This window comes from Natator depressus, chromosome 13 (assembly GCF_965152275.1).
Source record: "Natator depressus isolate rNatDep1 chromosome 13, rNatDep2.hap1, whole genome shotgun sequence".
Lineage (NCBI taxonomy): Eukaryota > Metazoa > Chordata > Testudines > Cheloniidae > Natator > Natator depressus.
In genome coordinates, this window is record NC_134246.1 from 28,768,554 (window position 1) to 28,794,797 (window position 26,244).

Below are 26,244 nucleotides of genomic sequence, written 5' to 3' on the forward strand. Positions count from 1 at the left end.
TTTTACTTTGTGGCACTGTGGATTGACTGGAGACTGAGATGGGAATTATCAACCTGCTAAAGGCTAATGAACTAGTCTCTCTGCTCCAGAGACAAATTCTGCCTTCACTTACACCCACACAGCTCCACTGATCTTTGTGAAGTTGCACTGGTGTAACTGAGCCTTTCCAATAGGTTCACATCTTGTCTTAAATCAGAAGTGGAGAGGGTTTTATCCTAGTCCCTTACAGAAGTTCAGCAGCACCATCAGGCCAGTTCAACAGGATTCACTTCCCACTAACCCAGTGGTTTCCCAACTGTGGTGCATGGAGCACAGAAAAGTGGCTGGTTACACAGCACTCCTGGCTTTCCTGCTTTTTTCCCCTCCAGCAGCCATATCCAATTAAGAGACATTTAGAAGTGCATTACAAATTCTATTAACACCACTTTTCCGTGTAAGCAATTGTTGTAGTTGCCACAGAGATGTTATTCAAGCACCACTGGGAGGGGAGAAAGCCTATCCAGTCATGCATGGCAGAGGTGGTGCTCAGCAAACAATTTCTCTATTAAAATATGGTGCCTGCCATGAAAATAGCTGAGAGCCTAACCAGTCTGATGGAGAGAGGCCCACATGGAAAGGTCATGATAAGTCACAGTCAGAGCTGTGGTTTTTGTTTCAGTGATATACTGCATGGTCCTTCATGAGAGTCAGCTAAAGAACTTGTAGCAGTATTGTGACATGAACTCCCCCAGATCTCAAGCAGGAGACTCGGAGCATCTTCTTCTAAAACCAAAAATTAGTTTTAATGTGCAATGGCTGTGGTCTAGAAGCAATTTAAATCCCAGCCTACAGTGACTTATGGTGCTCGTTCATAGCTCAAGCTGAAGCTACCTGAGATAACAGAACTACTTATTCAGATTCCTCTGAATGCCATTACTGATATCTGTTTCCTCCCATTAGTTGCTGAGCCAAATTCACCCACAGTGCAATTCTACTGAAATCAGTGGAGTTAGTGCAGGGGTGAATTTGACCCAGTGTGCTTAGCAGTGTCTGCTGTGAAAGTGTTAGGTTGTGATTCAAGGCTTACATAACACCATCAAATGCTTCTGCAGAAGCAAGTGGTGCTAGCAAGGAGGAACCAAACATCAGAACTGGCAGACACAGCAAGCAGACGTGCCACACCAGCCCCAAGGCAGGAAATATGTGTATAAGATGCAATGCTCAGATAAAAGGGGGGGGGGGGGAGGAAAACTGGACAAAGAGAGAGAAAAATGGTCAGTGTTTAGCAAGTCATCTCCCTGCTCAGTCAGTTCTCTGAACTCAGTGGTCTCTATTAACCAAGGCCTGGTCATTGTCAAACTGTGCTCTGAAACATAATGAAGCAGAATTTTCTTCTCACCTAGGGCTCGATGCTGCACTGAGTAAGTTGTGAGAGATGCTAAGCAGTTTCAGCTCCCAGAGAAGTCAATTGAAATGGAGGGTGCTCACCACCTGGTGGAACAGCATCCTGTGAACATACAGGTCCACCAGTAACTTTGTCTAACACCGCACCAAAAGGTTACACCATTTAGTTTCATTGCCATAATTATCAGAGATCCATGAGCCTTAGATAAGCTTATTTAGAAAAAATAACTATAACAGCAGCATCTTGGCATGTTAAATGTATAATTACACAAGCTCACCTTCACTTTATTATTTTTAAGCAAATTTAGTGTGGGTGTGAGGTGACGATAGAACTGGAGACCGTTTATCCACAGAGCAAACGCAACAGAAGCAGCACAAGCTTCCCCACATTGCCTCAACACTGTGCCCCAGCTCTGACCCACAGGGGCCACCATAGGGATGAGAGCAGCTGATTCCCAATGGTCCATTTAATCCTTGTTCTTTCTGCTGAACTTGACCACAGAAAGGCCCATTAATACCACAGTGCATGGAACTTATTTATGGTGCGGATACCTGTTCACACACAATTGCACTGAGATGCACCAGTGCTGTTTCACATAGGCTGCCTGACCAGCGTCCAATGATAATAATATTTGGTCATTGCTAATGCGAGCCCAGTTAGAACCAAGAACCTAGTGCTGGAAGGCTCTGTAGTGGTTCTTAAATCGCCAGAGCCATCCAGCTTTCACTATAATGTTGACATTTAGTGAGAAGCTCTCAGAATCATCCCTTTCTAAAACAGAACATGCTTTCCAATCTGACACATGGCACTATGACATTTTAACTCGAGTTGAGGATCTGACCATGACCCGAAGAGAAGGATGTTGAAATTCAAGCTGTCCCATGTAACTAAGGCAGCTGGGAGCACTGCTTTGCAGCTAATGGGCACTTGTTTTAGATGTTGTTATACAGGAGGGTTATAACACTAAAGGAACCTAAATGAATAAAGGTTTCAGAGTAGCAGCCATGTTAGTCTGTATTCGCAAAAAGAAAAGGAGTACTTGTGGCACCTTAGAGACTAACCAATTTATTTGAGCATAAGCTTTCGTGAGCTACAGCTCACTTCATCGGATGCAGCATCCGATGAAGTGAGCTGTAGCTCACGAAAGCTTATGCTCAGATAAATTGGTTAGTCTCTAAGGTGCCACAAGTACTCTTTTTCTTTTTAAATGAATCAAACACTTCAGGTTAACCCAAAAGTAAGATACAGAAGTTTCCCTGAAAAACTGTGATTTGTCCCTCCTGCAATTTCCTGTTGGCAGCAACAACTAGCTCATCTGACTGCTTACACCCTTCATATACTTCCAGCAAATCAAGATTCACAACTTGCTTCAGGACCTTGCATGACCTTACTGGAAGTATAACCTAACATTCCTCAATTCGAACATACTGATTTGTTTTAGTATATGAGTGCAGAAGAAGTGTGTACCCTGGATTTTGGGATCATAAGAACATAAAAGTGGCCATACTGGGTCAGACCAAAGGTCCATCTAGCCCAGTACCCTGTCTTCCAACAGTGGCCAATGCCAGGTACCCCAGAGGGAATGAACAGAACAGGTAATCATCAAGTGATCCATCCCTTATCACACATTCCCAGCTTCTGGCAAACAGCGGCTGTGCACGCCATCCCTGCCCATCCTCACTAATAGCCATTGATGGACCTATCCTCCATGAATTCTTTTTTGAACCCTGTTATACCCTACCATGGATTTCTATAGTGGCAATAGGATATTTTCTGTCTTACTATCTAGCCCTTTCTTAATGATTCCCAACATTCTGTTCGCTTTTGTGACTGCCGCTGCACATTGAGTGGATGATTTCAGAGAACTATCCACAGTGACTCCAATTTCTCTTTCTTGAGTGGGAACAGCTAATTTAGACGCCATCATTTTATATGTATAGTTGGGATTATGTTTTCCAATGTGCATTACTTTGCATTTATCAACATTGAATTTCATCTGCCATTTTGTTGCCCAGTCATCCAGTTTCATGAGCTCCTTTTGTAGCTCTTCACAATCTGCCTGGGACTTAACTATCTTGCGTAGTTTTGTATCATCTGCAAATTTTGCCACCTCACTGTTTACCCCTTTTTCCAGATCATTTATGAATATGTTTAATCGGACTTGGCCCAGTACCGACCCCTGGGGGACACCGCTATTTACCTCTCTCCATTCCGAAAACAGACCATTTATTCCTACCCTTTGTTTCCTATCTTTTAACCAGTTACCAATCCATAAGAGGACCTTCCCTCTTATCCCATGACCGCTTACTTTGCTCAAGAGCCTTTGGTGAACGACCCTGTCAAAGGCTTTCTGAAAATCTAAGTACACTATATCCACTGGATCCCCCCATTCACATGCTTGTTGACCCCCTCAAAGAATTCTAGTAGACTGGTGAGGTATGATTTCCCTTTACAAAAACCATGTTGACTCTTCCCCAACAAATTATGTTCATCTATGTGTCTGACAATTTTGTTCTTTACTATAGTTTCAACCAGTTTGCCCAGTAGTGAAGTCAGGCTTACTGGCCTCTAATTGCCAGGATCACCTCCGTAGCCCTTTTTAAAAATTGGTGTTACGTTAGCTGTTCTCCAGTCATCCGGTACAGAAGCTGGTTTAATGATAGGTTACAGACTACAGTTAGTAATTCTGCAATTTCACATTTGAGTTCCTTCAGAACTCTTGGGTGAATACCATCTGGTTCTGGTGACTTATCACTGTTTATCAATTTGTTCCATAACCTCCTCTAATGACACCTCAATCTGGGACAGTTCTTCACATCTGTCACCTAAAAAGAATGGCTCAGGTTTGAGAATCTCCCTCGCATCCTCAGCCATGAAGACCGATGCAAAGAATCCATTTAGTTTCTCCGCAATGGCCTTATCGTCCTTGAGTGCTCCTTTAGCATCTTGATCGTCCAGTAGCCCCACTAGTTGTTTAGCACACTTCCTGCTTCTGATTTACTTTAAAAAAAAATTGTTATTACTTTTTGATAGCTGTTCTTCCAATTCTTTTTTGGTCGTCCTAATTATATTTTTACATTTCATTTGCCAGAGTTTATGTTCCCTTCTATTTTCCTCACTAGGATTTAACTTCCACTTTTTAAAGGAAGCCTTTTTGCCTCTCACTGCTTCTTTTACTTTGTTGTTTAGCCACAATGGCACTTTTTTGGTTCTCTATGTTTTTTAATTTGGGGTATATACAGGGGTGAAAGTAAGTTAAAGGACTTACCCGTATTCTGGAGTTCTGAGCAGGGGGCGTGGCCTCAACCGGAAGAGGCAGGGACCGGACCGGCTTACTTTCACCTCTGGGTATACATTTAGGTTGAGCCTCTATCATGGTGTCTTTAAAAAGCTTCCATGCAGCTTGCAGGGGTTTCACTTTTTGCATTGGACCTTTTAATTTCTGTTTAATTACCCTCCTTATTTTTGTGTAGTCCCCCTTTCTGAAATTAAATGCTACAGTGTTGGGCTGCTGTGGTGTTTTCCTCACCACAGGGATGTTAAATTTAATTATATTATGGTCACTATTACCAAGCAGTCCAGCTATATTCACCTCTTGGACCAGATCCTGTACTCCACTGAGGACTAAATCAAGAATTGCCTCTCCTCTTGTGGGTTCCAGGACTAGCTGCTCCAAGAAGCAGTCATGGGAGTTCATGGGAACGTATGGAAGTTCATTCTTACTCTCCACTGGTAAAAACACAGGACTCAGGCCTTCAGCTAATCCAAACATATATGCATAATTTGAAAGGCAAGTTGGTGAGTCTCCAGTTTGGACCAGTTTAAACAGGAAAGTCATGAGTGTGATATTCTGCTGCCTTGGAAAAGGCAGGAGGGCTGCAAGGCTAGGAGAAACTAATCATTTTTCTCTAAAATTAAATTGGAAATAAGGCACAATTTTTTAACGATGAGAGTAATTAACCATTGGAACAACCTATCAGGGGAAACAGCTGATACTCTATCTCTCAATGTCTTCAAATCAAGACTGGATGTCTTTCTGAAAGATGTTCTAGCCAAACACAACTTATTGGGCTAAAACAGGGGTAACAGAGTCAGACTAAATAATCTAACAGCCCCTTCTGGCTTTAAAATCTAGGACCCTCATTTTCACTTCTGTACTCACTTCCTCTCAGACTTTCTGTCTATGACCACGACCTTTGCAAAGAAACAAAACTATACCATGGAAAGTCACATACATTGGGAGAGCACCCCTCCAGTGCCAGATCAGGAGTTTGCAATATGCAAGTATTTGTACAGGAAAAAGCTTTTCAAATCTCAGTCAGCTCTGGCACATTTTACAAGGAATTAGATGTTTCGCCTTTTATTAGTATGGATTAATGCCCTTTTTATTATTAAGTTCCTATTTACCATCTGATTGAAGCCATCACCACCGATGTAGTATACAGAATTACAAATCCAACATATTATATATATATATATATATATATATATATACACACACACACACATATATATATATACACACACACACACATATATATATATATACACACACAGAGAGAGAGAGAGATTAATGACATTTTCCTTCCTGCTTCTCATACCTAGAAAGTGCCAAGAGAACCATTTTAAAGCAATCTTTGGTGTATCTAGACCAAGGTGCATCTGACAAATGGAGACATACACAATTGCCAAGTCATGCCAAGTACAGCAGCAGTGAGGCTACCTCTCATGTGTAAGGCCCAGCTCCTGCATCTGGCTCCACAGGCAGACCCTGCACCCACCAGAAAGCCCACTGAAGTCAATGGTGAGGAGGCAGCTGTCCATGCTGGGCCAGTTGCAGGACTGAGGCCTAAATCTGTCGATAAACTGCATAAGAGGTTTCAGTTCCATCAGACGAAGGACTAGCCAATATAGCCCAGTGAAGACTGAGATCAAATGAGAAGAACATCTATTTAGTTTGCATCCACATGCACACAAGTTAACTATTTGTCACTGTACTTTCACAAGTAATTAAAATTTAAGAAAAAACTCCACCTGTGTTATTCATGTTAGACTTACTAGCAGGCTACTCTGCCAGGGAAGAGAAGGCCAAGTTACAGCCATTCTAACACAGAGTTTAGAACGTGGTAGGCTTAAGCAGCTATAAAGATTATAAATTTTTCCCTCTTCAAAGCCCATTACTAAAGTGACACACTGACTGAAAATAATTTTCAAAGACCAATGTTTCAATCTGCTTTAAATCAAATCCCAAAAAGCCTCTATGCGCTCTCTGGCCAGGCAGTGGCTGAGCTGCCCAATTTTTAGGCAGATGGCCTCCCACAATTAATTTGCCACCTTGTTGTAGAACCAGAGGTTGTCAATTAGTTAATAAATAACAAACGTGCAGTTAGTCTTCAGTTTACTTTATGACTACATAGTCTTTTCTTAGGGCAGGCTCTTTATCTTAAAAAAAATTGTACCACTTAATAATGAAAACACTGCTTTGGTTTTCTTGGCATACAGTAAATGTTTCCTTGGTTTTAAGATTTGTCAGGTTCAAAAACAACATGTCACCACTGTCCGTCTGGTGTAGAGGAGACCAGACCATAATTCCAGTGCAGGTTCCTAAATATACACAGACTGAAGCTTGGGTGACCTCACTGTCTGGCTACAGGGTTCACTCCATGGCTCTTGTTGGAAGGGTTTTCTTTTGCTGTTTGATTTTCAGTCAACAATGCTTATCACTGGTAAGGTCTGCCAGCCATTTCTGAAAGCTTGATATTTTTAACACTGCATTCTTCTTCATTTAATGTTCACTACTTACAGACAAGATAATACACTGGGCGGGGCGGGGGAGGAAGAATTACCTTCCTGAGTTTAACATGAAACCACTGGCAAGCAGAGCTCAGAAGTAATGGAAGTGACTGTTAGTTCCTAGTGTGATGACAAGCCACATTTTTCTGTGGTCAAAGTGCCCGTTTTTCAATTTTTAAAGTATTTCTACTTTTTTTTTTTTTTTCCAATTATATCCAAATGCTTCCCCTACCCACCCCAAGTGCAGAGACAGGCCAAGATAATTCAATTAAACTCTATTCCAGCTCTTGACAAAGAGTTTTCTTAAAAGTTTTCATAAAATTATAATCACTTCCACATTGACAAAGTCTCTTTCCTGCCGATTAAGGAATCTTGGGTACCCTGCTCCCTTTAGACAATAGGGTTACAAATCCAGCTCCCCTTGGGATTCCCTAGAAAACTTCTATTATGAGATCATTTTTACACTCCAGATTAGTGCGGTTAAAATTGCTCACCTTATAAAAATGCAATGTTAAGATAAACCTCTGTAAAAGATTAGAACCATTTCATATTCTCCATTGTTTTATTTCTTTAACAGAGAAAGTGTTTATCTGTAAATTAGGGAGCGGTGATGGCATATAAAGGAAAAAATGAAGTCCACTAATACAGTGCTGGCAACTAGTGCCAGACAGACACCCCTTGAGCCTGAGCACATGTCTCCAGAGAACAGATACAGCTGCCCAGGCACGGCCAGTGCAAGCCCCACACACACTATTCCTTACCATTGCACCACATCCCTCATTTCTTTATGCTGATGTGGTGCCTAGAGGCCCAGTCAAAAACCAGAACCCAGAGAGCTCACAATCTCGGATTAGTCAAAATCCAAAACTGGGGGAGAGGGGAGGAGGAGGGCGTTGTCCGAAGCAAAATAAAGACGAGTAAATCCCTGAGCTGGAGAAACCATCTTTAGGGGTAAGAGGGTAGTTCAGTCTACGTGACCCATTCAGTCACTAGTCTTTCTACTGAGACTGCCAACCAGAATGCCAGAATAACAGCAAATGTAGTAGTGTAGACACCTGTCTAAAACCTGGACAAAGGCCCACAAACTCTTTTCACACATCCCAGGGAGCAGCCATTCAATGAGAACAGATTTCAATCAGTAACAACCTGAGCTGGATTTGAACTGAGAACCTGGAAGCAAAAGGTTCCAGAACATACTTTCAATCCTGTTACTCTCCCACCCATTTCCCTTATTTAAATTGATTTTGAAATCAAGAAATATTTAAATGGCTTAGAATCTTCTTAAAAGTATTAAAGATGGCCTAGGCTGTACCGCCACCTCTCTCTGGATTAGTGCTAATGGGAATGAAAATTATTTGTGTGGTCAATGTTGGTGTTGCTATCAAGTTGGTATTGAAGCCAGGAAGTGGTAGGTGAGTTCTGCAAAAAGAGAGAAGGCAGAAGAGATAAGCATAGAGGAGACAGGGATCGGAGACTCTGAAGCAAAGAGCCAGGAGACACAAAGACCGAATTTTTAGAAGATGAATGAAGGATAGGTCAGAGTGAGGCGGTAACAACATTTGCTGTTTTCTAGAAGCTCTTAAGGGCTTTCCAAACACTAAACTTCAACTTAGTGACAAAGGGAAGAATTATTCCCTCCATTTTACAGGTAGAAAAGCAGAGGCTCAAAACACGTAAATTTTCAGAAGTGACCAGTGATTTGGGATGCCTCCATTTCTGGATGCTCAACTTGAACTACCTTCAAAAGCTCCAGGTTGCAGAGAGCAGGTGGCCAGCACTTTCTGATAATCAGGTCCCTCTCAGACTGGGCACCACAAAAAATGGAGCTGAAAATCACTAGTTACTTCTGAAAATGAAGGCCTCAGAGACATGCTCAGTTCAAACAGCAATAAAATCCATGTCTCCCAACTCTGACGCAACGGGAACCTGAAGCAAAAAGGAGAAGAGCTGAGCCCAGAGAAAGAGGAAGATAATGACTTCCACTAGAGGAGAGAGAAAGAGAAAAACGGGGCTAGAGGAGTGGAGCAAGAGACAGGCCAGGAGAGGAAAAAGACAACGCCTCCGCAAGGAATCCAAACAGGAATGGAAACAGAGTCAGACATTTTTGGTATATCTTGTGGGAAGAAAAACTGTGTTAATCTGTCTAATCTTCTAAAAGAGCTCCCACAAAAACAATGAACCCTGTTCTGCCATCAGACACTGGCGTGGGTCAAATCCAGAGTGAGTGGCGGAATGACATTACAGCAGGGCTGACTTTGGCCCAGTGGGAGCCGTGCATGCATAGCCAAGGCCACAAGTGTGCCCAATATTGTTTTCATTTTGGAACAGAGTATCTCCGTCTCCATAAAAACACTGAAGTACCATGGCTATAGATTTTGCAACATCCAGTGCCATGATCCTTTGTGTCAGGGTAATGTCTATAGCAGAGTGGAAGTGATACAAGTAACTTAGCCAGTCTTAAGGATCTTTTACAGAAGTTAATGGGACCGTATCTGCAGCTGGTGTAAGTCAGCACTGCTCCACTGACTTAGAGGAATTACTCACACTGAGGATCAGGCCAGATATTTCCACTTTAATTTCCTTGCTCTTGTGAGGTTAGCCGACCCTTATGAACACAGAATAATCATTTCACAAGGAGTGAGAGGGTGAGTTTTTAAGGCAATACAGAAAATCTACATATTACATTAAGCACTCATGCAATCCAGCCTTCTTGTGACCACGCTATAATTAGAGGTCAAGAAACTGCCTCAGACTAAAAGTCACCTGATTTCCTCAGATAAGGCTTCTGAGAAATAGCTCACTACCCAGTAGAAACTGATTTTCAAATAATCATACCACAATAACAATTACTGATATAGGGCCCTAATTTAACACTTACCTAACAGCTACATACAGCACAGAGCTGAAATGAAACCATACAGTAGCCAGGAAGAGATTTAATTATATCTACAGAGGTCAACCAATCTATGCAAAAGATTACAATGGAGGATGGATATTCTGTGGCATAATGCAAAGATTCAGCCTGCAGGCTACACAGGAGACTGTTCCTTTCTGGGTTTTTTTTTCTGATGGATGCCATTTCTTCTTTGAAAAATGGAACTATAAAAGAAGGGAGGATGCACATGACTAAAATATTTAAACCTACTCATATAAGTGAGTCAGACAGATGATTTAACACCATTCTCAACCACATCTTTATAACAATTTTGATTATTGCTCATTTCAGTGTATGTTGCATTGTAGGTTTCTCCCTCCCTACACAAAATGAATCCCAAAATATAAGCCTTAATTATAAAAAAGGTGTATGGAAAAATCACAAAAGGGGAACATTAAAACTCAAATCTCCCATTAAGAGTTAATGGTAGCAAAACTGGAATCATGGCACCACTTCACCCATACTTTAGCAATGCAAAATAAAATAGAAAGAAGCCAGAGAAGATGTTGTACGCAACAGCTAAAAACAGAAGCCTGATAGTGACTAGATGGAAAATTGTCTAGGAAAACACATTAGCAGCATAATAACTTATTTTTAATGTAGAGCAGTTAGGAAAACACAATTATATGCTTCATTTATACTGAAAGATATAATCCAACTTATGGTAAAAGCATTTAGAGCGCTATTCATAAAAAGGATGAACATAAAGGTAACTGGAAAAAAAATTCATTCCACATCTAGGGGGATGACACATTCCCCCCTCTCCTCCACCCGCCTTCCTGATTCACAACAAAATGCTGCTGGCTTGAATAATCTGCATATGGATACAGAGTGGTCCATGCCTCTTCTGCAGATTAATACAGACACACAAGGAAAGCAATAGTGGAACATGCAGAAATACCCTAAAAAGCAAACAATCCTACTTTACCCGTAGTGAATAAAACAAATAGCAAAAGTAGGACACTGAAAGAACAGGGATAAAGAGCATAGCATGGGTCACAGGTGTCCTCTACATTAACAATCATCCCTGGAGCTAGCAGGAATAATGTGTGTGGTACACTTTTATAAACCACTATAGAACTGCTCCTTTTTATGAATACGAAGTGAACTACAGTTTGTCACCAGTAATGCTTTTTTGACTGTACATGCACGGAGACAGATTCTGATCTCTGTTATACCACTGTCAGTACGCAGTAACTCTGCTGACATCAATATTTAGTCCAGATTTATGGCTGCATAACCACAATCAGACTCTGGCCCAGTGATTTTAAGGAAAATGTTCATAGTCAATTTGAAAAATCATAAATAAGTAAAAGAAACTTTAAGATTTTGATCCATTATCTTCAGTGTGCCAACTCCCTCCTCACTACATGCGCATAAAACTTTTATGGATCAGGCCTTTAAGGGATTTAATCAGAACTGATCTTCACAACCATATTGTTATATAAACCACCGTAGTCTTCAAGATATCTCTATTATTCCGAAAGCAGCTAGAATAAAGCCTTCTCTCTGCACATATAGCTAGAACAACAATTTCTATGAATGGATGGGCATTCATTATTTAGCTCTGAATTTCTGATTTAATAAAGCCCACGGCAAAACAGAGCTTCAAACACTTTCTACTATGCAGATAGAATGCATAAACCATCAAAGAATATGCTATAGGAAGCTGGGATGGCCCACTGAGTGACTCAGATAATTCCCAAGACTGTAGGTCTTTGCCCATCTTCAGGGAATTATTCAACATTTGCTATCAAGAGGAGTTCCCTGCACAAAGTGAGAATAAAATAAACTCCAAATTAAAAATTTACTGGACATTTATTCCCTATCCAATATTCTCTCTTGAAAGAAAAAAAGATTTATGTTTCTTCAAAACAGAACTGGCTTAGAAAGTAAAAAGGAACAGAAAATATTTTATCTTTCAGCATGGCAAAGTAATAAAATACTGAAAAAGGCCAGTGTTTATCACTGCAATTTACAATGTACAGTAAAAGTCAAAACAAAACAGAATGTTCCATAAAAATGTATTCATTAGATTGACCCTGTTTTATACCAGTAGGGCAGATTCAGATTCTAATGAGTGTTTGTTTTTTAAGAAGAAAATGTTGGTACAAATTTATACTTATCTCATGGCTTGTGGGTTTTAATTATCTATAATTTATGACAGTATATTAACAAAATAGTTTTTTATCAATTTAAGAACTGAGAAGGCAAAATACAGGGAAGTTATGGTATATCTGAAGCAGCAAAGTAACTAATAGTTTTCTTAGAAAGGCTTAGGGCAGTGGTTGTCAACCAGCAGTCCAGGGCCCCCTAGAGGCCTTCGAGCAGGTTTCAGAGGGGCCTCCAAGCAAGGCCAGCATTAGACTTGCTAGGGCCCAGGGCAGAAAGGCAAAGCCCCACCGCATGGGGCTGAAGCCCAAGTCCCTAAGCCCCACCACCTGGGGCTGAAGCTGAAGCCTGATCAATGTAGCTTGGGGGGGGGGGGGGGAGCCATGTGACATGGGGCCCCAGGCAATTACCTTGCTTGCTAGCCCCTAATGCCGGCCCTGGTTTTACATGCAGAAAACCAGTTATTGTGGGCCGTGGATTTTTTATAGCATGTTGTGGGATGGGTCGGGGGGGACGGACTCTGAAAGAAAAAGGTTGAGAACCTCTGGCTCAGGGCACAGGTTTTGATTATGCTATTGACTTCTAAAGATGTTAGACATGTTACGGGGTCTACAGCTTTCCCTTGACGTGCGTGCATAACTCCCATTAAGAATAATGGGAGGTGCACCAAGCAGAGCATATATTCCTAGTGTTAAAAGAGATATACTCTCTATACCAGAGAGTGAAATATACCATGAGTTAGACAACATAAACTATGTTCAGTAATTATGATTACCAGGTTGTTTGCAAATTTAATATCAAGAACTTTTTAATATGCACAGTTATAGTTAAGAGGGATCTATATTTAAATTTCTTTATGTAGGGAAATATACAGAAACATACTCATTCACTGTCAAAAGTTCCTTCTAGAGATAAGAGGCAAGGGCACTGGAAGCCCAATAACACATCCAGTACATTACAACATAACACTGCAGCCTATAGCCCATAAGACAAAGAACAGTCCTGATCCTGCTTTCCTCACTCAAGCAAGATCCCCACTATCTTACTTTTATTCAGTAGCAGTTTTGCCTGAATAAGCATTGCACAACTGGGCCTTTAATTAAAATAAGTAATATTCAATGTACCTGAATTATTCATTACATACATGCCAACAATTCAGCTAATACAATGTACATGCTCACTGAGGGCTCTGGGAGCAGGATGGGGCCCTAGGACAATAAAACTGCAATTTACCATGAACCCTTTATACATAATTTACTTACCATGGATTTCAAACACTGTTTAAAAGCAAAGGACACATATAAATATTCGTTTCAACCAAAGTGGGCATGAACCCAAGTTTTTCATGGAGCAGGCAGGGGTGTGTAAAAACCATCACATGACGGAGTGTCAATCATCTTACATGCCACAGATGTGTGCTGCCTTGGTCACGTACATAATATATTCACAATAAAAAATAACACAACTTGAAAAATAAGTGGCTTCTTAGAGTCTGAGGAAAATGCATCATAATACGCCTAATCACGTAAAAAACCCTTAGCCTGCTGGGGAGATCTTCCCCCCACCCCAGTAGGTGGCACTAAATGTAAAAGAACTGATGTGCATGCAGGAGTAGGAGGTGCCAATGCCAGGCACCCATGCCTCAGGGTAGATGGTTGGAATGGGACTAGAGTAGGAGGGCACTCACAGGCTACAGTAATAGGTATCAACAGGAGTGCCTGGGCAGGAGGACAGGTGTGGTTCCACTAACCATTCCCCTTCCCCAGAGGGAAGGTGGGAAGAAGAGCCACATAATGAGGCCAGAATTTGCCCTACATGAGCTAGCATTCGCCATTGCACACAGCTAACGGAGGGCCCCACTCCCATGAAGCCCATTGGGAGAGCTTTAGATGCACAGGCAGTCCCTTGCATGTGGTGCTGAACATATGCCCCCATTTCATTCTATCTTTAAAAGCTCCTGTCTTTTTTAAAATGGAAATGCTCATGCATAATAGGCACCTCAATAGTTGTAAAAAGGAATTGCAGCTCACTGCAGCGCACAGATGAGATCGGAAATCTCATGATAACAATATCATGTTCAGTAAGTGCACAAAACAATTACATTAACATTTCAGGATGCTTTGGGCTAAAGAGTGTTTCCTCAGTGAGCTTGCTGGTTGTACTGAAAGTGCCTATTGGCTCAGCCATAGCACCGGCAGAGCTATTGTTATGCTCTCAGCTAGAGCTATTTATACACTGTGACACTGCGCACTCCTTTCAATCTTGGTGTTTCTCCACATACTCAAAAGGCCGGGGGATGGGGGGAGGGGGGAAGAGCCCACCTAAAACTAAAAGCACTTTAGTCCAAGAGCTTTAAACTTACTTCTGAGCTTTGAGGTTCTCAATGCAGATGTTTCAGAGTAGCAGCCGTGTTAGTCTGTATCCGCAAAAAGAAAAGGAGGACTTGGGGCACCTTAGAGACTAACAAATTTATTTCAGCATAAGTTTTCATGGGCTACAGCAGATGGAGACTTCAAGCACAAGAACCAGCCCATGGAAGAGGAAGCACGAGCCAGGCCCAAGAGTCCTTCCCACCTCAATCTGCTTCCAGCCCAGACTCTCATCTAATAATAGAGAAGGGGGATCATGCTGAGGAGCTGCCGCTCACCCACAGGTCTGAATTAAGGGTTAGAAGAGTAGCACGTAGAATGCAGCACCACGTTACTGCCCTCTCCTTATTCACAGCCAGCCCAAAAACAAATTAACATTCGTAATGGCCATGAGTAGTGATAATTAAACTCCTTTAAGGCATTCATTCCCTCTTCCTTCAGACTTTACACCACATCTGCCTTCTCCGTGTCTGTATCTGTGTGTGTTGTTCAATGATGAGCACTTTGTCAGCACTAAACACACAATACATATCATGGATGAGTGGAGGGGAATCTGTATATGATGACCAAGAGTCTCATGAAAGGGGAAGATCTCACAGGGGGAAGCAGCCTTTTGCTTCAGAAGAAATACGCACACACAAGGAGTAGCTCTCTACCGAATGCCTGGGAAGGTGGATCTACAGAGAAGAGTGGACCACTAGTAACTGCACAACAAATTGAGCCTGCACTGTGCAGAACAGGATAGGAGAATTCAAACACACAGTAGCCAGGTCTGTCCCCACACCCCACAAACATACCCTGGAGTAGAACCAGATGATGCACACCACCTCCTGTTCATCTTGCTCAATCTTTATATTAAAATTAGCCACACTTGCATCTCTCTGCACTTGGTCCATAAAACAAAATTCAACCCAGTGGGCTCTCATTTAAGGTAAAGTTGGCCCACTGTGCATAAGCAAATGGCATTTGATAGCTCAGAAAAAAAAAAATGTTCTAAACATCAGGGAAAGGGTTAGTATTTTCCCTTCTTCCTCTGCCTGTCTTAAGATCTTCAGTAGTAGTGACAATAGCAGCACCTGGTGGCATGGTCAGTACCCTGTACGTTCCTGTGCAACATCCCATCCAGCTTGACAGCGCAATGGCTAGAAATTTACTTATTTTACTCTATTAATTACAGAAAAGTAGCTCCTTCTGTGCTCTCAGAGCATTGCACTCACAGCAGTTCTCTCGCTGGATGTACAGGTATTAACAAATAGCTCCAAACTGATCACAACAGTCTAACCTGCCAATCCCACTGTTGATTCCACAAAAATGGGCCCCACAGAATTTTCTCCATCGCTCAAGTCAAAGTTTTTGGAGGCACATATTAACTTTTACATTGTGACTTTCCACTACAGGGCACTCTGCTCTCAAACTGCCACAGGAAGAGCATATCACTCAGGTTACGGACAAATGAGCACTGCCCCAATTAGAGCTTTGGATGAATAACCCATGCAGCATCTTCTACATCAAAAAAACTGGAAAACAAGCTAATTTCTACAATCTTCTTAATAATAATTAATAGTATAATTATTATTATTAATATTATTAAAACAAGCAGTATTTTAGAGTTGTAGCTCTCAGGGTCTTCTGCTTATGTACTCCTGGACACCTTTCACAATTGATGTTTCTGTACTAATGAAAATGTATCTTCCCTCCCGTGCAGCTGTTTGCCCAATTTTTAGTATTTTCAGAGTGATCCTGTTGTTTAAAAAAAAAAAAAAAAAAGAGGGGCAACCAACAAAAGTGGGGTGGACGGAAGTAATTTCCCATTAAAATTGTTCAGCTTCAGAGAAATTATCTGGGCATTTTAAAGAAATGATTATAGATTAGCAAGTCTAATTCAAGTTAAACAAGATATTTAAATGACCCAAACAGCAGAGAATGCTTAATACGTACAGTTTACAAATGAAAATTCATTTGCTAAGTCTTAAGAAACCATATTGCTTTTTTCTTCAGTTCGATTCAAAGTGTTACCGTAGAAAAACAAATGGGCATTCTAGTTGCAGTTCTGAAACATTAAAACTTTCACTACTTTCATTAACTTTTTAAATATGAGCACCAGAACTTAGCAATATGAAACCCAGACCCAGCTATGCCTTCAAGCTTATCCGTATAAATAATTCTCCAAAGGTTTTACTCCAAACTGTTTTGTTACTAAAATGTTTACGTGTTGTTTTCCTCAAACCCGTGGAGCAGGGTGGCACTTGCAGAGAACTACCTGTCCCTCGAGTGCTGAATCCATCTATCACTGCTTTATCCTCTTGCTGCTCTTGGATGAAGGATTATTTCCTAAAATACCTCTGGCACTCTCGAATACTCCCCACCAAATTCCTTGCTAGTTACAAAAAAAAAAAAAAAAAGCGGGGGGGGGTGTTTTTCCGTGCAGCAGCAAGTGGAGAAATCTAGGTTAGAAAGATTGCTATGCTGCACTGTAACTCTTATGAAATATACATAACTCAGGTCTGTCTGCTGTGTTGAACAGAAGTAACTGCGTTGAGCGGATGAAAAGGCGAGTGAGATACTGACAAGTGCGGGGGCAAGAACCCGGAGTCCAAAGCCGGAGTTCCGAAAAATGCAAACAAATGTACCAAGAGCCGCGGCCCGGCAACTAACCACGCTGGGGAAGCCAGGTTTGCGAAATACAGGAAAAAACACGCCGAGATCCCTTTGGGCAAAGCATCCCCGTGGAGAAGGGGTGAATAAAGGCACCCAGCACACAACGCGGCCACACTCACCCGAAAGCGCGTCTCTCCTAGCCCGTGCATGCTCCAGCCCGAACCATCGCCCCAGAGCCACACTTCTAGAGCACAAGCCGCCCCCCGGGCGCCCGCAACTCCCCTGCCCGTCCCCACTCACTCCCTCGCTCTCACACACACCCCAGCGTGCGCGCTGCTGTCGGTGCGGTGCTTTGTTTTCCCCTCCAGCCACCGGGGGGGTTCGCAGGCAGCAGCCCCGGGGGCGCGATGGGGGCAGAGGCGGCCCCGCCGCTGCCGGCCCCCGGGGGCTCGCTGCCGGCCCGGGCGCTGCTCTCGGAACTAGTTTTGAAATTCCCTCCGGCCGGGCGCCGGGGCTCGGCCGCCTGCGGCACTGGGCTGCCCGCCGGGGGAGTTCGGCCCGTCCGGGGCGGCGAGCACCCGGGCTTGGCCCGCGCCCGCCCGCCCGCGGTGACAGGTCCCGCCCGGCAAGTTTGCCGGCCGGGCTGGGCGCTCGGCCCGGACCCCCCCGCCCGCGGTACCTTGTTGCAGTGGTAATAGTCCAGGGGGCCCAGGCAGCCGGGCTCGGCCCCGGGCAACGAGGCCACCGCGCTGGGCGCCGAGGGGTAGAAGCGAACGTCCATGGCGGGGCTAGCGGGGGCGGCGGCGGCACGCGGAGGCTCCAGCGGGCATGGAACCGGCTCCTCCGGCGGCGGCGGCTCTGCCTCTGGCTGGGCGTGCGGCAGGCAGGGGCGGGGCGGGGAGCGGGGGGCAGAGCCGGCTCCTCTCCTCGCTCGCTCGCTCGCTCGCTATTGTTCCAGGCGCCGAGCCGCTGAGCGGGGCTGGGACGCTCCCCCCCCGCCCCGCCCGCCAGGGAGAGGGGCTGCCCCCCCCATCTCCCCACAACTGAAGAGGGGCTGGGACCCCTCCCCAAACTCCCCCCACGGGAGAGAGGCGGGGACCACCCCAACTCCCCCCATGAGAGGGGCTGCCCCCAAGCTCCCCCCACAGGAGAGGGGCTGGGACCCCCGACCCAAACTCTCCCCCCCATAGAAGACGGGAGCACTGGGACACCCCAAAACCCCAGAACGGGAGCACTGGGACCCCCAAATCCTCCCACAACTGGAGCAGGGCTGGCACCCCCTACCTCAGTTCCCCCCACGGGAGAGGGACTTGGACCCCAGAATTCCCCCCACATGACAGGGGCTGGGACCTCCCAAAAGAAGAGGGGTTGGGACCCCTCCAACCTCCACCACACAAAGGAGAGGGGCTGGGACTCTGCCCCCACACCCTCCACCAAGAGAGGTTCTGGGACTCACCTCCCAAATCCCCCCCCCAACTCCTACAGACAGGAGATTGACTGGGATTCCCCCCCCCCCAAAAAGGGGAGTGGCTGAGACTCTTCCTCACCCTCCCTAACTCCCCACTCCCAAAGCAGCAGAGAAACTGGTCCTTCCCCCTCCCCACCCCAGCTCCCCAACAGGAGAGGGAGTGCAACCTTCTCATCAGCACCCTTCAGGAAAGGAGTTGGGACCTCTTATCCCCACCCCCAGTGGTGCTGGCACTCCTGCCTCTCCCCCTCCCCTCAGAGGGTCTAGTTTTACACTCCTCTTGCCCCAGTCCTCCAAAATACTTAAGTCTCCACCCATCCCCAATCTCTAGAGAGGGTCTGAGTTTCTCCTGCCCTCTCCCTACAAAGGTCAGAGCCGCTGTTTGCACCTGCACTTCTGAAAGGGGCATATTTTCTTTCTGCCCTACCATAAAGAGGTTGAGTCTCCTTATCTCCTCCCCTCTCCAGGAAAAGGAGCAGGGCCTTCCTCCCTGCCCATCCCCCAGGAACATGCCTCAAGTCCAAAGCTTCTGAAGTGGTTTCTCATTTTGGGTGCCTCAAGTTAGGCTCCATTACCAACATTTTCAAACCCCGGGGCCTAAAATCAGGCACTTATGATCACAGTTAGTGACCCACTAAGTGGCCTGATTTCTAGAGATGCTGAGTACCCACAGCATTCAGTGACTTCAGTGGGAGATGTGTGTGCTCACTTCTTCTGAAAATCAGGACCCCACAGGTGTCTAAAGTTGGCACCCAACATTTAGAGGCTACTTTTGAAAGGGGGAAAAGGTCCAAAACTCTCCCTCCTCTCTGTGCATCCCAAGGACAGGTGCTAATCTTGGTCCATTTCATCTGAGTCACCTGCCCCACTCACCAAGGAATGCAGGTGACTCTCACATCTTCTGCCCACTCCACCACAAAAGTTTCAAAAGTTTCAAAAGTTTACAACTGAACATTGACTTAATACAGCTTTGAAACTTTACTATGCACAAGAAAAATGCTGCTTTTAACTATCTTAATTTAAATGAAACAAGCACAGACCCAGTTTCCTTACCTTGTCAAATTTTTTTTAAACTTTCCCTTTATTTTTTTAGTAGTTTACGTTTAACACAGTACTGTGCTGTACAGCATTTCCTTTTTTTGTGTGTCTTTACTGCCTGATTGTGTACTTTCGGTTCCAAATGAGGTGTGTGGTTGCCTGGTCAGTTTGTAACTCTGGTGTTCATAACTCTGAGGTTCTGCTGTGTATGGGGCGGGGTTGGGCTATGCATAACAGGCTAGTCCCTCTGAGGACAGGCTGGGCATGGGCATGGGCTGAGGTAGTTTTGTTGGAATGTCACCTGGGCACCCTCACACTGCCTCCTCACGCTAGGTTCTGGCACACCTCTCCATTTTGCGGTCCATTTTCTCTCTTTTCTCCTTTTCCATTCCTTTTCTTATTTGCCTTGTCAGGTTTTTTTATTTTTCTTTGTAGATTTTCTTGTTCTCTTATTTTTTGACTCTTTTCTTCCCTGTTTAATTCCTCCCTGAATGGGCTGAATCCCTTTTCTCCCCCATTCAACGGAAAGCTACATACTGGAGAGGGCATCTATTAGTGTCATCCACGGCTGGCTGGGCTGAGCACCATGGGTGCAAGGAGAGTAGCTTGGGCCTCGCAAGCTTTTGCCCTAGGCCTGATCTAAATTAGGTGAACATAGCTACAGCTCACAGGGGTGTGAAAAATTCACACCCCTGAGCGCTGCAGCAATTCCGACTTAACCCTCGGAAATTCTTTCGTCAACCTAATTACCGCTGCTTGAGGTACAGCAATGGCAAAACCCCTTCCGTTTCTGTAGGAGGCGTCTGTGCTACGGTGCTGCAGCACAGTAGCTGTGGTGTTGTAACACCAGTAATGTAGACATGGCTGAGCCTGCAGACAGGCATAAGGGAGCTGTTCCTGCTGCTAGCTCCATAATAGGAGTCTCAGGATAGGCCTGGTAAGTACTCGACAATACATAGGATCATATTCTGCTCTCATTTACACCACTGCAAATCCATGGACTTCTGTGGAATTACTCTGGATTGACATTAGCATAAATGAGCAGAATTTGGCCCAGGGAGAGGCTAAGCTATGCACTAGAGCAGGGGTGGCCAACCTGAGCCTGAGAAGGAGCCAGAACTTAGCAATGTACATTGCCAAAGAGCCTCAGTAATACATCAACAGCCCCCCATCTTCTCCCCCCGCCCCCGCTCCCAGCGCCTCCCGCCCACTGGCAGCCCCACCGATCAGCACCTCCCTCTCCCTCCACACACCTCCCGATCAGCTGTTTTGTGGCGTGCAGAAGGTTCGGGGGAGGAGTGTGGGCACTGCAGGCTCAGGGGGAGGGTGTGGGAAGGGGTGGAGTGGGGGCAGGGCCTGTGGCAGAGTCAGGGGTTGAGCAGCGAGCACCCCCCGGCACACTGGAAAGTTGGCGCCTGTAGCTCCTGCCCCAGAGTCAGTGCCTATACAAGGAGCTGCATATTAACCTCTGAAGAGCCGCATGTGGCTCCAGAGCCACAGGTTGGCCACCCCTGCACTAGGGGCACACCCTGTGGGAATGGGCCAAACACAAGGGGAAAGTGGGTGAGAGGTTGGATCCAGACTTTTTAATACAACTTTTTAATTTCCTGGGATCAGTGTTTCTGGTGATGATTAGTAGGTTCTGATGTTCCTCACCAGAAAAGGGGTGTAGGCCATACAGTATCTGGGAGGGTGAGGAGGACTATGCAGCACTCTCCCTGGTACAAGGGGGTGGGGACCCGTAACAAGCAGCTGAAGGAAAGAAGGGAAAAGAGGGTGGTCATGAGAAAAGGCTGAGCTGAGGAAAAGCTCATAGGACTACTACGTGGGGGAGATGAGCACTGGAGAATGTAGGGTGCTACAGTGTGGAGGGGTTGGGCCATGGGGCTGAGAAAAAAAAGGAAGACGAGTTCTGCCCTAAGTAAGGGTTGGGATGTAAGAGAACCAAGAGGTCTGTTGTGGGAGGAAGAGTTGCTGGGCATGTCAGAGAAAGGCCTAGCTGGGGGAAACAGGGATTTGTCTGGGGAGAGTAAGCAGAGGGAGCTGCTATGGGAAGATGCTCAGCTTGGCCAGACACATGCTCTGTCACAGCAGCTGCGCCAAGCCTGAAGCCTCACTATGCATGGGGCTAGCTGAAGCAAGCTGTTGGCAAGGAGGACTCATCACTCCATCATGTTCCAGTTCTCAGTTATTAATTACTTATTAAAAACAAAATCTAAGTTTTGGGTGACTCCTGTGGAGAAGGCAAAGGGACTGCCTCAGGCCACAGTGGCTGCAGGATAGCTAACATTAGAACCCAGTGGAGATTTCGGGAATCTTTAATAACCTGTTTTAACTCTAAATTGGGTTCTAATCTGTTCCAGTAACCCAGACTGATGAGGAGAAGAACGGGGGTGGGGTGGGGGGAACGTTCAAAGTTGCCGTGATTACTTGGGTCCATGTCAACTATTAGGTCTTCTCCAGGAATTACAATTAATATTGATATTTAATACTTGGCACCAACAACCTCATAAAGGAAATTAGGTGGAATGAAAATCAGAGACTGTGAGTTCACAGCTCCCTACCCTGCACAGGATTATATGAGCACTATCTGCTGTCCTGAGCTTAGGCACTTACTTTTCAACTATCCAAAATCATTAGACCAAAATATGCCTCTGTTCTGTGCAAACCTGCTGTTATTTTAATTTTTTTATGCCAATTATTGACAGTAGAAATGACAATTCCCTAATCTGGCCTCTGGGAATTGTTCTGTATGCTAGCATGTGATCTAGAGCATTTGGAAAGAGCCAGTAAACAGAACTGGGGCCTGGAGAACCACAGCTTGCACCAGGCAGGGTGGAGAAATAGCAATTCCATAGTTAAGGAAGGCATGAAATGGCTCTTCCATTTTAACCCCTTATTTTCAGTCACATTGAACTTTTTAATTAACTTTTCTTTTGCAGCTGAAATTTCTCCTGCTTCATAATTATTAAAGAAATAAAAATAACAAACGCTCTCTTCGCCATCTGGTAGGAGTAAGCTTGTGTAGACCATAGAATTTTTCAGTGGGTGTACTCTGTGTGTGTGTGTGCGCAAAGAAATTATTAGGGAAGAGGCAGGTCAAAGTAATTAATCTTGTATTTAGTTCTGAAGGCAGCCATGGAACAAGTTCCATAGCATCAGCCCATCTCTTGTGAAGGTTTAGTCTTCCACATTCATGAGCCTCCCCTGACTGATCAACAATTTCATTGTTCAGGTGGAACATAGCTGTCATAGGCGCTGAAGAAAGAGGCAATATCTCAGGTGGCTAAGGTAGCCGGGGAACAGAGCACTGAGGTGATACGTTTGCAGTGCACTGTGTTGCTGAGCAGATGGATTCCTGTGTTTTGTATCAGCTGGAGTATTTTCAGGATGTGTGGTTCCATTCCTAGATATGAATGGCAGTAATCAAACTTTGAGACCACCATTGTGTGGATCATCATGATCAGGTCTGAGTCTATGTTCTCTGGCAAGTAACTGATAGAAATGGCCATTTTATTTATTTATTTATTTAGCCGCACAGCTGTTTGCACATCCAATTGCAATGAGGAGGCCTAGAGGATCTCAGTGCTGCAAACCCACCTAGTCTGTGGATGGAGGTCTCTAAGTTATGGGGAGTTTTCCTACCACCTGTGACAGTGTTGCAAACTCTCACAATATTTGGTATTTTTCTTAAAATCTTAGCTCCTGGAGTCAAGTGATTACAAGAGAAATCTTAGCTTTCACTGATATTAAAATGAAGTTTCTAGCCCTCATGATTGTGGCAAAAAGCTTGAAAATGTGACTTGAGTGCTGTCTAAAGGCTCAAAAGGCAGAAGGGAAATAAACCTAATGATTTCAGGGGGCTGATTTGTGATTTTTGAATGCTCAGGGTTAGCAATATTGTGTTTAATAACCACCTCTGCTTTGCTTTCAGACATTCTCTATTGTTTTTGTAAAGTGCTTTGAGATCCCTCAATGGAAAGCACTATGGAAGTGTATATTATTTTACAGTTTACAAATTCCCTGAACTGCAGTTTGCTAATCTGCACATTTAGTAAGTCACACATACCCAAAAATGGTGCTGTCTCCCCACTTCTCAGCAGATGCTGTAGTGAAGTGGCAAAGAGTCCTGTGGCATCTTATAGACTAACAGATGTATTGGAGCATAAGCTTTCGTGGGTGAATACCCACTTTGTTGGAAGCATGTAGAGAAATGTCATATTACAAAGGCTTCATTATTTTTGTAAATCTACCCCAGTACAGAGACTAGTACATTTTGAAGTATAAATAATTAAACCTAAACGAGAGTTGTCAAAATAACTGAACAAAGTGCATTTCCTGATGCATTATTTTGGCTTGTTTCTTCACAAAATTCAGTAATTAGTGAGGAGCCTCTCAGACATTAGTGTGAATGAGCAAGGTTTTACTGTGTTATTATCTTTATTAATTATTATCATTCTGATATTTCATATATCACTGAGACATTGCTTGCAACTCCACAGTTAAGGCTGCACTGACTTTTTCACTTCAAGCAAGATTTAATCCCTGTATTGCCCATGAAAATTAACACATTTCATCACCAAACACATGGCATCTCCTCAGCAGATACAAACTGATTTTTTAAACAATTATTATATTAAATCAGTCCCATTCTAAACATGTTAAAATCACTCTCTTTCAAAATATAGAAATATTTTCCTAACATCTTCTCCAATCCCTAGAGCATAAGTCTTACAACACTCAGAGATGTCAAACGTTGTCCATTCATCTCCCTTCACTAGACCTCCTACACGGACTGACTTGAAAAATCAGTCATCACAAAAGAAAAGGGTTATTCCTCTCAATATCTCTAACTGTTTTCACATACACCAGGGGAAGCTGGCAGAAAAAGCCCTTTTCATCAAACAAATGGCCTCGTAGCTCCTGTCCATTAAATCATTCAGTGCTTTTGCTGGAGGAACTTTCAGAAAGGACCATCTCCCAGCTCTTCTCTCCTGGACCTCCTAGGCCACAGGAAGTTCAGAGGAGGGCGCTGCTCTCCTTTGGACTCCCAAAGGTCCACAGGAGAACTCCCTGTTTATGCACTTTCTAAAGAGTGCAGGATGGAAGCTCCTGACCTGGGTCTTTGCACCCCTTGTGAAACCTCCTCAGCCACTGCTCTTGTGTACAGTACCCACTCTGGTCCAACTCCCCAAATCCCCACTTCACCACCCTTAACGGCTTTGTCCAGTTTGTTCTTGTAAAGGCGCTAATCCTGAAAACACATACTCATGAGTTTAACATATTGCAGCCAATGGTATTACTGGCAAGAGGAAATTTAAGCATATGCATTTTTCCAGCACTGGTACCTAAGTGCTTAGTTTCTGCACATACACAGATATACTTATAAAATGTCTCTCTATAAAAGCTAAATGCTTATAGTTTCCAAGAAGATATGTAGGGGTGGGGATAAGAGAGTAGTGGACAGGGAGCAGAAAATGTCTGTTTAGAACTTAAACAGGGATGGAGACTGAGCATCTGGAGAGCAGAGCTAGAGAAGCTGGGAAGACACTTAAACAGTTATCTGCTCTGCTTAAAACTTTATGGGAGATATTCATAGGTGCATTTGGGAATTACTATCTGTTGTGCCTTTGAAAATCTGCCCAGCACACACCTGGCAGAGAAAACTTTAAGCCAAAGTTTTCAATACTTGGAACCTAAAATTAGTCTCCTAGGTCTATATTTAGGCACCTGCTGGATGATGAGCACTACTTCCTACTGCCTTCAATGGTAGCTGTTGGGTGCTCAGTACTTCTGAAAACCGGGCAGGTACCTAAATATGGACTTAGTAGCCTAACTTTAGGTGGTTAGTTTGGAAAATCTTGGCCCATAATTCCTGCCTCTTTGCCCTGTACCATAACCACTGTGACTCTTACAACTGCACTCTATTACTACAATTTGGAAAACAAACATTTTCCCCAGTGCAATTCTGTGTATGCCAAAGGCTACAGAATAAAGGGCTAAGCTGTGTGTGTGGCAAGAAGTAAACCAGTCTCAGTACATCTAAATCAGAGTCAGAATATTAGGGAGTTCTTGAAAATTATAGCTCATTAGAGGTTAGTTACAATCAGAAAAGTGGCCAGAAAAATGTGAAGTTCCATATTTGTTTTCTCTCAGTGATGCCCAGCTCAAAGTGACCTTACCAGCTAGCCCTGAAAACTCAGCTCACCTCACCTCACACATCACCAGGAATAAGGAATCTGCAACCAGGATGTAGTGGGAAATGTTGCTGATGATGCACAAAGCAGAGGGAAAATCAGCTCCCCCTTCCCCCCCGCCCCCGCCCCCGCCCCCGTTGCCGTATTAGCCTGTAGAACTAACAGTCAGCTCTTAAGGTCCTTACTCAAGACCCAGTTACTGCAGGGAAATCTGTGGAAGGTGTGTGGGGGAAAGTTTCCAAGATTCTCCCAATTTTCCCCAAATTGTTCTGCCAAGGGGCTAGAGTTGTTTTCCCCACCCCCGAATCCACTCCCACCAGTGGAACCGGCTGCTGGGCTGGCTCATGAAC

General features: G+C 44.2%; 1 protein-coding gene across 3 annotated transcripts in view; it reads right to left on the reverse strand.

Annotated features, from left to right (window-relative positions):
* The window catches only part of TOX2 (TOX high mobility group box family member 2), a 260,543-nt gene extending 242,467 nt beyond the window's left edge, over positions 1-18,076 (reverse strand). For 2 of the 3 annotated variants that reach the window (XM_074970334.1, XM_074970331.1), the window contains exon 1: positions 17,871-18,076. In XM_074970334.1, the coding sequence (XP_074826435.1) occupies positions 17,871-17,972 (102 nt within the window). In that variant the 5' untranslated portion in view covers positions 17,973-18,076. Of the gene's footprint in view, positions 1-17,370; positions 17,439-17,870 lie in introns of those variants that run through there. The other variant, XM_074970332.1, reaches the window with a different exon arrangement.
* Positions 18,077-26,244: the final 8,168 nt, after the last annotated feature.